We start from the raw sequence: 14,126 nt of genomic DNA on the forward strand, positions 1-14,126 counted from the left end.
ACTTGTCCTTGGGGATTTTTCATGCTTATGTCCTGAAGATTCATTCACTTTAGATTATGTGAATAATTGAGCATGAGGAATGGCAATCCCTGCATTTATTTCTGAGACAAGAAGGCGAGGGTGGGGGGAATGAAGAACAGGCAGTATTCTTCATGGGCTTGAGCAACTGGTTTTGGAGAAAGGCATATCACCTTCTCTGGTCCCTGCCACTATGTTCTCCTGCTGGAGTACAAATTGAACTCATTAACACTGCCTATCTCCATTGTTCGTAGGAAAGGTAATCATTATGCCCAAATGACAAGCGTACCTGCTTAGATTGCGGTGCTTCCATTCAGCTTTGGGATGGGTGTGTATGGCAGAGTGATGTCACAACCAATCCCACTTCCTTGACATTATAAATAAAAAGAAGAGCCCTGAAGTCTTAGAGAACACAAGTTCGTCCGCCTGCCTTTGATCTGCTGTGTGTGCTCTCTCTCTCCGTCTGCATCTTCATTCTTTTGCTCCTCTCCAGCTAAAATGTCTCACCAAGCCAGGGTAAAGATCCAGAGGAGAGGCTTCAGTAACTCCTCTGCCATTGTGCCAAGTACTTGCCGCACGAGCTTCAGCTCCCACACCGTATCCAGAGGGGGAGCTTGTGGCAGCGGTGGCGTCAGTTTTGGTAGGGTTAGTGGTGGTGGTTTTGGCAGCCAAAGCCTTTACAATCTTGGATCTAAGAGGATCTCGGCTGTTGGTGGTGCCTATGGAGGCGGTTACGGAAGCGGCTTTGGTGGTGGATACGGGCTTGGTGGTGGTGTCGGCGGCGGGTATGGGCTTGGCAGTGGGGCAGGTGGTGGCTTTGGATTAGTTGGGGGTGGCTTCCCGGTTTGCCCACCTGGTGGCTTCCAAGAAGTGACCATCAATCAGAACCTGCTGACCCCTCTCAACCTGGAGATTGACCCCAATATACAGAGAGTCCGTAAAGAGGAAGGAGAGCAGATCAAGACGCTCAACAACAAGTTTGCCTCTTTCATCGATAAGGTGAGAAATGAAATTTCATACGCTCCTGTTATTTCAGTGGCAATTGCACTCGCTGAAACTCCTCCAGTTCTAACTGCTGCCTCAAGTTCTGGGCAAGGTTGCCAACTTTGATTGGATCTGCTCCTCCTGTGCCTTTTACAGCAGCAGCCCTGCCATGAAGAAATGTTGCAGGGAAATAAAATGATTGAATAGTCTCTAGTTAGCTTCAAATGAATTCCAAGGCAGTGCAACTGAACAGTCTGAGAGGCATTAAAAAAAAAAGATGTTGCAAAGCATAATATTTTTCAAGGGGCTTCCCCACACTCCTTCATTTGGTTAATATTGTGTGTTATGCTGCTGCTAAAGATGTATATCTAGGGTCAGCTAGAAAAGAATTGGCAGCGCTGATCCAGGAATGTCAGGAACTCAAAAAATGATGTGGCTCCAGCTCAGAGGTCTTTATATTTGATAGACAGGACAGGGCTGTAAAGAGGGGTGAGTCATGATTACTCGTAATAGTGATGGACAGGGAATAATCAAGTTGTACTGTTAATTTTGCACACAAGATGAGACTTGAGTGGTTCATTCATTCATTCATTGAAAAAAATAATTTGTTTCACTCCAAAGTCTCAAGGCTTTGTAACCGTCTCAAAGTAACAGCCCAATTCTGTCCATAGAAACTTAGAAGTAAAGCCTGTAGTGTTCAGTGGCAATGACTGGCTTCTCCAGGAAGAACTGAGACAGACCTCTGCATCTGAAACCCTGGAGAGCCAGTTCACATAGACATTACTAGACTGGACACCATAACCTTATTGCATGTCCATGCAGATGCACGTCTCATTGAGTTCAGTGGGGCTAACTCCCAGGTAAGTAGGTTGAGGACTGAATCCCAAGGAAGTGACTCAGAATAAGGAATCTCCACGTCAAGAAGCTAGACAAATGTGCCTCGGGTTGCAGTCTGGGAAGCCTGATTAAAAGATAAATAAATTAAAAGAGCCTAAAAAAAATAGGAAAACAAACTCTGGTGCTGTATTGGCTTGCCCCAATCCCAAAAGCCAAGCTAAATGATTTGTAAAGTGTTCAATGATTTATTGCCAAGAAGCTCCATATCTTTATTTCATCCACTTCAGGAATACCTTCTATAAGTACAGTATGACCTTCTGATACAAATATTTAAGAAGATGCTCTTGGAAGGAATCTCTTAGGGCCATTCTATCTAACATCCTCCAATGAAACAGCTGCTGAAAAATGTTCAGGACATGTTCAGGAAAAAAAAAACAGCTGCTGGAAAATGGCCAGGAAGCAGAGAGTGGGTGTCAATGGGCAATTTTCACAATGGAGAGAGGTGAAAAGCGGTGTGCCCCAAGGATCTGTCCTGGGACCGGTGCTTTTCAACCTCTTCATAAATGACCTGGAGACAGGGGTGAGCTGTGAGGTGGCTAAGTTTGCAGACAACACCAAACTTTTCCAAGTGGTGAAGACCAGAAGTAATTGTGAGGAGCTCGAGAAGGATCTCTCCAGACTGGCAGAATGGGCAACAAAATGGCAGATGCGCTTCAATGTCAGTAAGTGTAAGGTCATGCACATTGGGGCAAAAAATCAAAACTTTAGATATAGGCTGATGGGTTCTGAGCTGTCTGTGACAGATCAGGAGAGAGATCTTGGGGTGGTGGTGGACAGGTCGATGAAAGTGTCGACTCAACGTGCGGCGGCAGTGAAGAAGGCCAATTCTATTCTTGGGATCATTAGAAAAGGTATTGAGAAAAAAACAGCTAATATTATGATGCCGTTGTACAAATCTATGGCCACACCTGGAGTATTGTGTCCAGTTCTGGTCGCCGCATTTCAAAAAAGACATAGTGGAAATGGAAAAGGTGCAAAAGAGAGTGACTAAGATGATTACTGGGCTGGGGCACTTTCTTTACGAGGAAAGGCTACGGCGTTTGGGCCTATTGAGCATAGAAAAGAGATGCCTGAGGGGGGACATGATTGAGACATACAAAATTATGCAGGGAATGGACATATTGGATAGGGAGATGCTCTTTACACTCTCACATAACACCAGAACCAGGAGACATCCACTAAAATTGAGTGTTGGGAGGGTTAGAACAGACAAGAGAAAATATTTATTTACTCAGCATGTGGTTGGTCTGTGGAACTCCTTGCCACAGGATGTGGTGACGACATCTGGCCTGGACGCCTTTAAAAGGGGATTGGACCAATTTCTGGAGGAAAAATCCATTATGGGGTACAAGCCATGATGTGTATGTGCCACCTCCTGATTTTAGAAAAGGGTTATGTCGGAAGGCCAGATGCAAGGGAGGGCACCAGGATGAGGTCTCTTGTTATCTGGTGTGCTCCCTGGGGTATTTGGTGGGCCACTGTGAGATACAGGAAGCTGGACTAGATGGGCCTATGGCCTGATCCAGTGGGGCTGTTCTTATGTTCTTATGTTCCCAATTGTTCAGCTTCTCTGTGAGAGAATAGTAATGTATAGAGCTGTTCAGCACATGAATTATTCACTTTTTGTTTGCACACTGTCCAATGAACACTTGAGACAACGAACATGGGAGAAAGGGCCATTTTATTCAGTACAGAAGGCGGGCTGAGACCTGCAGTCGCAGAGGCAGCGAAGCCCCTTGTGGTGCAGAGGCAGGACCCCTGGGGTGTCGCCAGAATCACATCTGTCCCCCAGGTTGGACGTGCACCCGACTCCAAGCCGCGCCCCATTTGTAGGCGAAGCAGCTCCATCTCACGCCTTCCACCCGCACCACCTGCCCTCATAAAGTGACCAATGATAGTTATAAGGGGGGAACAAACCCCTGGACCCATGACAGTCTGGGGTAGTGAAAAAACTACCTGCCATTGGCCAATCTTGGCAGGTAGCAAAAAATTCCTACCCAGCTCCAAATGGTGACCAGTAAAGCTCAGACTTCTATACGGGCGGGCAGGTGTCCATACAGTGCCCACACGCAAAGGAGGAAGAGGGCTGGTGCGGCGTCCTTAAGAGACCTCTGCATCCGCCCAGCTCCAGCCCCCATCCAATCCCCCCACAGGGGAGGGGACCCAGCTAAACAACCTTGATCACCCTTCTGGAATTGGGCGACCGGCAGAAACTCCATGCCATTGCCACTGGTTCCTGGCAGTGACTGGAGCTGGCATCATGACTCTCCATGCAATGTGGAGGATAAGTGATGGTGCACGTGACATCCAAGCATGAAGCCACTGCTCAAATGTTTTGCTCGCCTCCATATGGGGTCTGCCATGTGTAGTGCAATTCTTAGGTTGAGCCCAATTGAAAATGGAGAAAAATATTATTGAAGAAGTGGGTCTTCAGGGGAAGATAAGGAATTGGCTTAAGGACCATGCAGAGAGCTGAAGATGGAGTTGCTCCTATGGCAGAAAGGGCACACCTTCAGGGCCCCGGTAGCCCTTAACCCCACCCCAGAAACAGAATAAAGAAGCAGAGGTCTACAACCTGCAAAGGTGCATATAAGTTGGAGCAAGTTATTTTAGCACAGAAGTTTGATATTTTGTAATGAGCAACGTATATGCCATTCTACCTATCTATCTAGAAGTGCTTAAGGTCTTTGTCAGTCCAGGTCCTCAAGCGCAGAGCCTTTAGATTGGATGGACTCCACCTGCAGTTTCCCAAAGCGCTGGGCATTGTTAAAGCAGGGGTACAATGAAGTGGGATTATGCATTTCTGCAAATATCATTCCTGCTAATTGAATATACTATTTATTATAAGTACTGCCTTCATATCCCACCTCACCACTTAAAAGAAATGACTCAATAGTACGAAGAGGAGTCAATGGAACAGAAATCTTGTTCCCTCAATGTTTTCTGTTACCTCACACTACGTATTATTAGTGTGAGGGGTCATTGTCTGGAAACTTACCTATGACATCTATATGTTCTTTATATCAACTGCAATATCAGCCAGTAATTAGGTTTCCAATGTCAGGTTTCCACTGAGCTTTTGTCTTTAAAACATGATGTTTTGGATGCTTGAACTGCTTGAACATGCTTGAACTGATGTTTTGGATCTTTTTGCTTCCAGGTGCGCTTCCTGGAGCAACAGAATAAGGTGTTGGAAACTAAGTGGACTCTGCTTCAGGAACAAGGCCTGAAAACCACGAGAAATAACTTGGAACCTGTTTTTGACAATTTCATCAGTAATCTGAGGAAACAGCTGAACAACCTGGAGAACGAAAAAATGCGGCTGTCTGGAGAACTGAACAACACGCAAAACCTTGTCGAGGACTTCAAGGACAAGTACAAATCTCTCACTTGTAAAAATCTCTGTTTCTATTTTCTTCTCTACACCTCTTTCCCCTTTTCTATCCTGTTCCCAAAGTCGGAATCACAAAAACAAGTATTGCTTTAAATACAACTGCAGGGAAAATTGTGGCCATTTATTTTATTTAGGGTGCAATCCTAACCCATGCGGGAGCAGGCAAGCCAGGAGGCTTGCGCTGCATCCAACGTGGGATTGCAGCGAGCAGCAGCTCAACCAAGGGCAAGGGAAAGCTCTTCCCCTTACCTGTGGGTAAGGGCTGCATGCCCCTATGGGTCTCCTCGAACCTGCGCCACCTTCGGAGTCGCTGTACTCGCCCGGGGGACGGGGGTTGGGATCTGGCATAACCGCTGGGTCCCAGCCCCGCCCCCGGCTCCCCAGGCGCCTGCCCCTGGGCCCGGCCTTCCCCCACCCAGTAACGCCCCCTCCCCACGCCTACCTTTGCCGCTTACGTGCGCCGACACAAGTGGCGGCACGGGAGTTGCAGCAGAGGCTTCTGCCTCCATCCGCACGTCAGCGCAGCTGAATGCGCTGACACAGCTCCTGCCTAAGGAGGCACAAAAGTGCTTTATGGTATGTTTCGACCCTCCAGGGCCACCTATACTGGCAAAACTGCCAGTTAGGATTGAGCCCTTATATATTTTTGAGTATTCTTGCCCTGTGGATCTGTCACACTGGACTTCTCAACACACTAGTGGCCTCCATAAATGTCAAACTAAAATCCAATTTTATCAACACTTCTGAGAAATTTTGTTTCAGCACTAGCTGGAATGTAGGCCTAGTTGCATGAGGTAGCCAAGTCTATGGGGCTTCAAGTTCCAACTCCTTGACTAGAATACCACCAGCCCCACTTGTGCTGCAGGTTGGCCACTTATGAGTTAAAATGATCTTGGGCATCATCAAGACCATTCACAAATCCTTGGAGTGTTGCAGCCACCTCTCACTTATTTGGCTAACAAAACAACATCTCTCTCTCTCTCTCTCTCTCTCTCTCTCTCTCTCTCTCTCTCTCTCTCTCTCTCTCTCTCTGCCCTGCCTTAACAGATACAAAGACGAGATCAACAAGCGCGCAAGTGCAGAGAATGAATTTGTCACTCTCAAGAAGGTGAGTGTCTCTGGACAGCCCAATCATATTGCAGAAGAGAATCAGAACCCAACCCTATGCATGTCTTCTCAGAAGTAAGTCCCACTAGAGTCAATGGGGCTTACTCCCAAGAAAATGTGGATAAGATTGGCCTCTCAGTTTACTATTGTGGGTCATAGCCTTTTGCAAGAGTGTTGGAGGGTGGGAGCACATACCTTGTAAACAACTAAATTTAACATATCTCTCTATAAAGAAAGCTAAACATTCTCAACACATTGGGAATTCTGTTGTCAGAAGCAGGTAGCCATACCAGCCTGCTCTGTTTTTTAAGGAACTGTGGGAGCCTACATCAGGGACGTCAGACTTGTTTCATACAGAGGGCCGGTTAGCATTCTCAGTGCCTACTGAAGGCTGGAAGTGACATCATTAAGCAGGAAGTGACATCATTAATCAGATGATGACCAGAAATAAGCACTTTGCTCTCACTTAGAAACTCATTAAGGGCAAATGACAGGAGAGAAAATGTGTAAATCTTGACCGTGTTTTCAAGATATGAGAGAGCCCAATTACCAAGTGGAGAAAGCCCAGTTATAACAGAGGCCCCATAAATTGCTTCCAGGGGTAACATTCGGTCTGCAGGCCTTATGTTTGACATTCCTGGTCAATATCGTTTCAAAATGTTCACAAAATGGAGGGGGTGGCACTTGTCAGTACTGCTGTCAAAAGCACTAGCTTAGGGGTGCTTAGGGGTGCACTAGCTTAGGGGTGCAAACTCATTTCAACTAGAGGGCCGAAACAGCATTCATGATGCCTGCTGAGGGCTGGAAGTGATGTCATTAAGCAAGAAAAGACATCATTAAGCAAGTCATGACCAGAAAAAAGCATTTTCTTCACTTAGGAACTCATCAACTGCAAATGACAGAAGAGAAAACATGCACATCTTGACCATATTTTCAAGATAAGGGACAGCCCAATTATCATGTGGGCCACCCTGTCAGCAGTGACTCCTGAGCTCAGCTCAGCAGCTGAGAGCAGCTGATGGTGGTGCTGAGGGAGCCTGGGGGCTGAATAAAGAACTTCTGCAGCCTTCATCTGGTCCCCAGGCCTTGGTTTGACACCCCTGCACTAAACAATAAGTGCCCATGACATTTATGCAACCAGATTCGACATAGGATTAGTACATAATGAATACCCAATGCACGAGCTGGATTGCATTGTCCTACCATACTGCCTCTGCTTCTGACCAGCTACTTCAACAATATCTTACCTTTCTTTTAGGACGTGGATGCTGCCTACATTAAGAAAGTGGAGCTTGATGCTAAGGTAGATTCCCTGAGGGATGAAATTGAATTCATAAAAGGCCTGTACAATGAAGTAAGTATTCTTCCTGTTCTCTGAAACCGAAATGTTCTGTGCTTCTTCATTCACATACATGGACTGCCAAAGATACCAAAAGCTACAGAGTAGGTACAAAGTGATCCATTGGTGGTTGTTGTCTCCCAATTAGAAATGTCATCAGATTTTGCCTATTTTGTGGCAGAGCCAGAAGTATCTGGTTGGGGAGTGTCCTGAGGATCTAATTATTCAAGTTCTTAGCTCTTACTGATAGAATCAGTAAACCTGGAAATATATTGGCAGGATATCATGAAATGTCAGCAGCTGACTAAGCTGGATTTCCATGGGTGAGAAAGCGAATCACAAGCCGATTTTTGGTGGGTCACAGGCAAGCACTGGCTGTAGTGCCACAAGGCATTCTGGGGTGTGACGCGGCCAACAAATTGGTAGCAAGCCGGCACTACCCAGAAGTCTAATATCTGCTTCCCACATATCTTCATTTATTGCTCTGGGACTTTCCAAATCCCACATTTTTTGAAACAGGAACCTAAAAGCAGATTAAGGCTGTAGTACTATTTACACTTTCCTAGGAGTAAGCCACCTGAATACAATAGGACTTACTGCTGACATGCCTAGGATTGTGGTTTAAATTATGTATATTGTATGCAAACTGGCACAATTGTTTATGACTGGAGAAACTGGATTTGCATGGAAAATAATTGATTTGGGAATTTCCTGAGTTCTGTATGTAATGCTTGTTTTCTGAATAGGATATGGTTGTATCGTTTGCAGGAGCTGTCACAGATGCATACTCAAATATCTGACATGTCCGTGGTTCTCTCTATGGACAACAATCGCAGCCTGGACCTGGACAGCATCATTGCTGAAGTCAAAGCTCAGTATGAAGACATTGCAAACAGGAGCAGGACTGAGGCTGAATCTTGGTGCCAAAGCAAGGTAAATCATGATAACAAAACCACAAAGGAATGCTACAGCTCAGTTCTAAAGAGATACAGCAAGAGACACTTATTTTATTTTAGAAATTTTAGAAATTTATATCCCACCTTTCTGTCCAATGAAGGAAACTCAAGTTAGAACAATTGATCCGAGCTTGAATCCTATAGCATTGCTTTGGTATGGTCCAGCAAAAAAAAAAAAAAAAATCACTTTTCCTGAGAATCACAAAAGTCAAATTTAAAAAGATGAAAGCAACATCACTTTTTGGAAACCTCAAAAATGCAAAGCTCCACTGAATGGAAGTAAAGGTATTATCTGAAGAGGTACTACCTCGGAAAGGATCTGAGGCTGGACGGAATCTAAGAGATGCTTTCAGTGGCCAGAATATGAAATGGTTCAATGTCTGTCCTTATCGCAGGCTACCACAACTCAGCACCCACCAAACCAAATGCAGGCAGCAAAACCAGGAGGTATATCAAAGAGCTTAGTGGCCCATCACCTATTTTTATCAGACTGTTTGGCTTAGTGAGTCACTGTCTGTGCAGGTCTGCTCAGCGGAGCCCAGTCCCAAATCTCCATCCCTACCTACTGGCCCTCATTACCCCACAAGTCCCATTTCTTGACTGTTTCACATTTGGGCCATCTGTGCAGAGCACATAATTAGCATGTGCAGCACTCTTACTAATAAGCCACTGCTAATGAGGTCTTGTGTTTAGAAATCAAATGAGATCCACTTATTTCAAATACAGTAATTGTAAATGCTATGAACTTTTTATAGTTCATTCTGCTGTTAAAATATACCAAATATACATGCTATGTTGTGGAATGATGTGGCGTTTTTGTTTTCCATCTGCAGTAAACCAAGCTCTAGCTTGGTCAGTAAACCAAGACCAAGATTGTTTTAAATTGATAGAATATCCACACAAAGAGATGATATGGTCAAAATAGGTTATTGCTTCAGACTAAACACTATGTTGCCGTGCGTGCTTTCTTTCTTTGTGCTGTAGTATGAAGAACTCCAAGCAACAGCTGGAAGACATGGGGATGACCTCCGCAACACCAAGCAAGAGATTTCAGATCTCACCCGACAAATCCAGAGACTGAGGGCTGAAATTGACAATGTGAAAAAGCAGGTAGGTTATTGTTGAACAGGCAGCTGCAAAATGCATCTGGGGTTCTTTCAGAGAGACTTGCCTTCCGCCAACATTGCTCAGTCAGGAACCATGGAGAGCAAGGATTCCCACAAGATAAGACTGGGTTCTTTGCCCTGCGATATCTCACTGGATGCTGCACTCTTAGAAATGGAAACAACTTCTGAAAACAAATGCCCAACAACCAGCTGTTGCTTCTCAGGGAAGGGCAGGCAAGAGGATAGATTACTTGCCCAATATTATCACCAGGTCTCACAGAGTGTCTGTCCTGGCTGGAAGGAGTAAGGAACATCCGTTATGGTCTAATGTTCCAATTCCACTCTTTATCAGCCATCCTGTTACCTGTATTTTGGTTTCCCTCCATGTGCCCATTTCTTCACTTATCTCAGTAGTACTTTGTTATCACCATCAACATGAGCATGAGTTTCCATATCAATGTCATTTTAACTGCCATAGTCCAATGACACTCACCACCAGTATTACTGATGTGATAATCAAGAAGGACTTTTTTTCCTATTCCGCTGTATGATACAGTACAGTAGCATGATGGGGGAGGGAGAAAGGTTGTCCAGTGTTCTCTCACTATAGGTACATGTGGAACCTCTGGTTATTGCTATGCATATATATTTCTATCAATGTACATGGTGTCCTGCGCCATTCAAAGGAACTTACAACCTACATTAATCCTTCTCTTTTTTTCCCTTAGTGTGCCAATCTGCAGGCAGCTATTGCTGAGGCAGAAGAACGTGGTGAGCTGGCTCTGAAAGACGCCAGGCAGAAACTGGCTGAGCTGGAGGATGCTCTGCAGAAAGCCAAGCAAGACATGGCCCGGCAGCTGAAGGAGTACCAGGACCTAATGATTGTCACGATAGCCCTAGATATTGAGATTGCCACCTTCAGTAAGCTTCTGGAAGGAGAGGAATACTGGTCAGTGAGAGACAATCCCAGCATTTAGTCCAAACTCATGTCCTTATGCTCCTTGTTTATTAACCTAGAATAACTATTAGCTTTGTCTTCTGTACACAGTGTTAAGGGGAGCCTTGTGTAATTTGCCCACTGAACCTAAATCGGGGAGGGTCTGTCCATGATCAACAATGAAGCACTGAGACGGCGTCTCCACACCATGCAGGAAATGGCATTATAGCACATATTCTGGTTTGCAGGGGTGAAAAGATGGAGAAAGCATTTCTCCTTCTCTTCCTTCCTCCTCCTTGGTGCTTCTTGGACTTGATATGCAGTCAAAGACCTCCAGCGGTTCATTTGTCCAGACTGGCAGGAGAACAATCGATTGTTGCTTTGGCCAACTGCAAGAGATCTGCAACTGTCTGAGTCTGTGATGCCTAATGCCACAATTGGCCATTACCGGGCCACCTGGGTGCAGAACTCTTGCATGCTTTCCCCCAAGACTGGTATGCCAGGATCAGGCTCTTTTGAGTTTTTCCCCCCTTAGCTATCCGTCATCTTGAGGTCATGCCTCTCTTCTTGCATTCAGCAGTTCCAGGTAGCCAGTGTTGGCTGACTCTCAAGACCTGGGCCCCCTTACAATCTTTTTGGGGAAAATTCCCAAAGGAGAGAAAACACTGTCCCTCCTTGACACTTGGGTGTGCTGCTCCAGCAAGTGGCTCACCTCAGGTTATTTTGGATGCTTTATATTCTCCTGAATTCTTCATGAGTCTACTGTGCAGAGACAAAATTTCCTAAAAGGTCCCAGCAAAGAGTGTGCAGCATAGCATCATATCGAAGGGGAAGTCACCGGTCTTACCAGAAGCCAGGGCTGCACGCAAATACCTGCCCTTAGGTTGTTTGTAAAGAAATCTGCCCCTTTTCAACTAGCTCCGGATGCTCAGACAGTTCTTGAATTCTCACCTCTCCTGGTTTGTTTCCTGACAGGCTGTCTGGCGATGGAGTGGGTCCAGTGAATGTCTGTAAGTATCTGTGGAAGAACATTTCTTCATGTTTGGGGACCAGAGCTTTGCACTGGTACTGGAGGGGTTCTTTGAGCTTCTGTATATGAAGGCTGCTCCCTTCTTTGCCTGTATTTTTCTAAGGTAAAACCACATGTGCTGCATTTGCGGCAATGCAGCTGCACAGGTTCCGCACTGATTCAACATCCTGGGTGGTTTCCTGCACCCATACAGTGCCGTGGCTGATGAAGCTGCACTGGCTGAAAGGCTCTTGCAGCGGAGCCTCTTTTGGCTGGCTCAGTAGGCCAAGGAATACGTCACACTTCACTTACTTGGGCCGACTAGTGCGCAAATCCTCCACCAGTCTTGAGCGTGTGCTGTTTTCTATTCATAGCGGTCGTCTCTTCCACCGTCACACGGGGAGGATCTGCTGGTAGCAGCCTTTGCTATGGCAGCGGAAGCGGTCTTGGCTATGGAGGCGGAAGCAGTCTCAGCCTGGGAGGAGGCAGCGGTCTTGGCGTCGGAGTCTGTGGCGTTGGCCTTGGAAGCGGACGTAGCGTTGGAGGCGGATTCAGTTCTGGGAGTGGAAGAACCCTTGGCAGTGGAGTGAGCCGTGGAGGTGGCAGTGGCTCAAGTGTGAAGTTTTCAAGCTCCTCTACTCAGAGAAGCTACAGAAATTAAAGCTCAAACTCATAGTGTTTTAAAATGAAAATGTAACACATGAACCATGTTTCACTTGGGCCCCTCTCTACACATTACACACAAACCTGTCTCTAGCCTACTGTGTGAATAGCTACTGTAAGACCTTCAGTGCGTTCTTATTCTGGGCAATGTATCGTACAAAACATTTCAGGTCAGATGATTCATTCTTGCACGAATAGTAATTATGTCCCCTGCCCAGCCCCTCCCTCTTTGTTTCCTGTGTTGGAGTCAAAATCCTTAAGTTCTCAAATTTTGCACAAACCATTTCATAATCTGTTCTTGCTTAAGTCATGTGAAACGACTGGGGGAAAGCTGACAGGAGCCGAGGGACATCCGGTTCGGGAATCCTCATCCCTATGGGATGAGGATGGGGAGGTTAGAGAACAACAAAACAAAGGCAGAGTAGGAGAAGAAATTGGGAATGGTAGCGTGATGGGATGTGATAGATGGTTTGGCACAGTGAGAGGATGCGGGGACAAAGGAGCTAATAAGCAGCCCATCCTGGGGCATTCCATGTACAAATGCTTTTATGTGAATGCCCGAAGTCTCCGAGCAAAGATGGGAGAACTGGAATGGCTGGTGACAAGGGAAAACACTGACATAGTGGGCATAACGGAAACCTGGTGGAATGCAGAGAATCAGTGGGATACCGCAATCCCGGGCTAAAAACTCTACAGGAGGGACAGGCAGGGGCGTGTTGGAGGTGGAGTGGCCATTTATGTTAAGGAAGGGATAGAATCCAGCAAAGTAGAGATTGAAGGTGGGTCCGACTCCACCGTAGAATCTCTGTGGGTTAAATTACCAGGCCTGTGGAGTGATGTAATACTGGGGGTATACTATTGTCCTCCAGACTATAAATCGGAAGTGGACCTTGAAATGAGGAAACAGATCAGGGAGGTGACAAGGAGGGACAGGGTTGTAATCATGGGGGACTTCAATTATCCTCATATTGACAGGGTCAATTTGTGTTTCGGTCACGAAAAGGAGACCGGATTCCTTGACATGCTAAATGACTGTGCCTTAGAGCAGCTAGTCATGGAGCCCACCAGAGGACAGGTGACTCTGGATTTAATATTGTGCGGTACTCAGGACCTGGTTAGCGATGTCAATGTTACGGAGCCATTGGGGAACAGTGATCGTGCTGCGATCCGTTTCAACATGCATGTCAGGGGAAGAATACCGGGCAAATCTCTCACAAAAATCCTTGACTTTCGACGGACATACTTCCCTCAAATGAGGAGGCCAAGCGAGACTATGAGGAACGCATGGCCAGCAACATTAAGGGGAATAATAAAAGCTTCTTCAAATATGTTAGAAGCAGGAAACCTGCCAGAGAAGCGGTTGGCCCTCTGGATGGTAAGGGAGGGAAAGGGGAGATAAAAGGAGACTTAGAGATGGCAGAGAAATTAAATGAGTTCTTTGCATCTGTCTTCACGGCAGAAGACCTTGGGCAGATACCGCTGCCTGAACGGCCCCTCCTGACCGAGGAGTTAAGTCAGATAGAGGTTAAAAGAGAAGATATTTCAGACCTCATTGATAAATTAAAGATCAATAAGTCACCGGCCCTGATGGCATCCACCCAAGAGTTATTAAGGAATTGAAGAATGAAGTTGCTGATCTCTTGATTAAGATATGCAACTTGTCCCTCAAAATGGCCACGGTGCCAGAAGACTGGAGGATAGCAAATGTCACGCCTA

General features: G+C 46.0%; 1 protein-coding gene across 2 annotated transcripts; it reads left to right on the forward strand.

Annotated features, from left to right (window-relative positions):
• Positions 1 to 516: 516 nt before the first annotated feature.
• Positions 517 to 12,408, forward strand: LOC136640880 (keratin, type II cytoskeletal 5-like). Of its 2 annotated transcripts, none has more exons than XM_066616267.1 (9): positions 517 to 1,017; positions 5,060 to 5,274; positions 6,341 to 6,401; positions 7,659 to 7,754; positions 8,508 to 8,672; positions 9,680 to 9,805; positions 10,530 to 10,750; positions 11,714 to 11,752; positions 12,165 to 12,408. In XM_066616267.1, exons 1-9 carry the CDS (start codon positions 517 to 519, stop codon positions 12,406 to 12,408), a joined length of 1,668 nt encoding a protein of 555 aa, XP_066472364.1. The 2 variants fall into 2 exon arrangements, with proteins under 2 accessions (XP_066472364.1, XP_066472363.1); XM_066616266.1 differs by having other exon boundaries at positions 11,714 to 11,748; positions 12,122 to 12,408.
• Positions 12,409 to 14,126: the final 1,718 nt, after the last annotated feature.

Source organism: Tiliqua scincoides, chromosome 2, assembly GCF_035046505.1.
Source record: "Tiliqua scincoides isolate rTilSci1 chromosome 2, rTilSci1.hap2, whole genome shotgun sequence".
NCBI lineage: Eukaryota > Metazoa > Chordata > Lepidosauria > Squamata > Scincidae > Tiliqua > Tiliqua scincoides.

What these genes read in the sequence shown, in the direction of transcription:
- LOC136640880 (XM_066616266.1), top strand. Translation starts at nt 517, where the DNA reads ATGTCTCACCAAGCCAGGGTAAAGATCCAGAGGAGAGGCTTCAGTAAC. An exon ending in TTGCCTCTTTCATCGATAAG is followed by an intron (nt 1,018 to 5,059) that starts GTGAGAAATGAA and finishes TTTTGCTTCCAG; the next exon opens with GTGCGCTTCCTGGAGCAACA. An exon ending in TAAAAGGCCTGTACAATGAA is followed by an intron (nt 7,755 to 8,507) that starts GTAAGTATTCTT and finishes TATCGTTTGCAG; the next exon opens with GAGCTGTCACAGATGCATAC.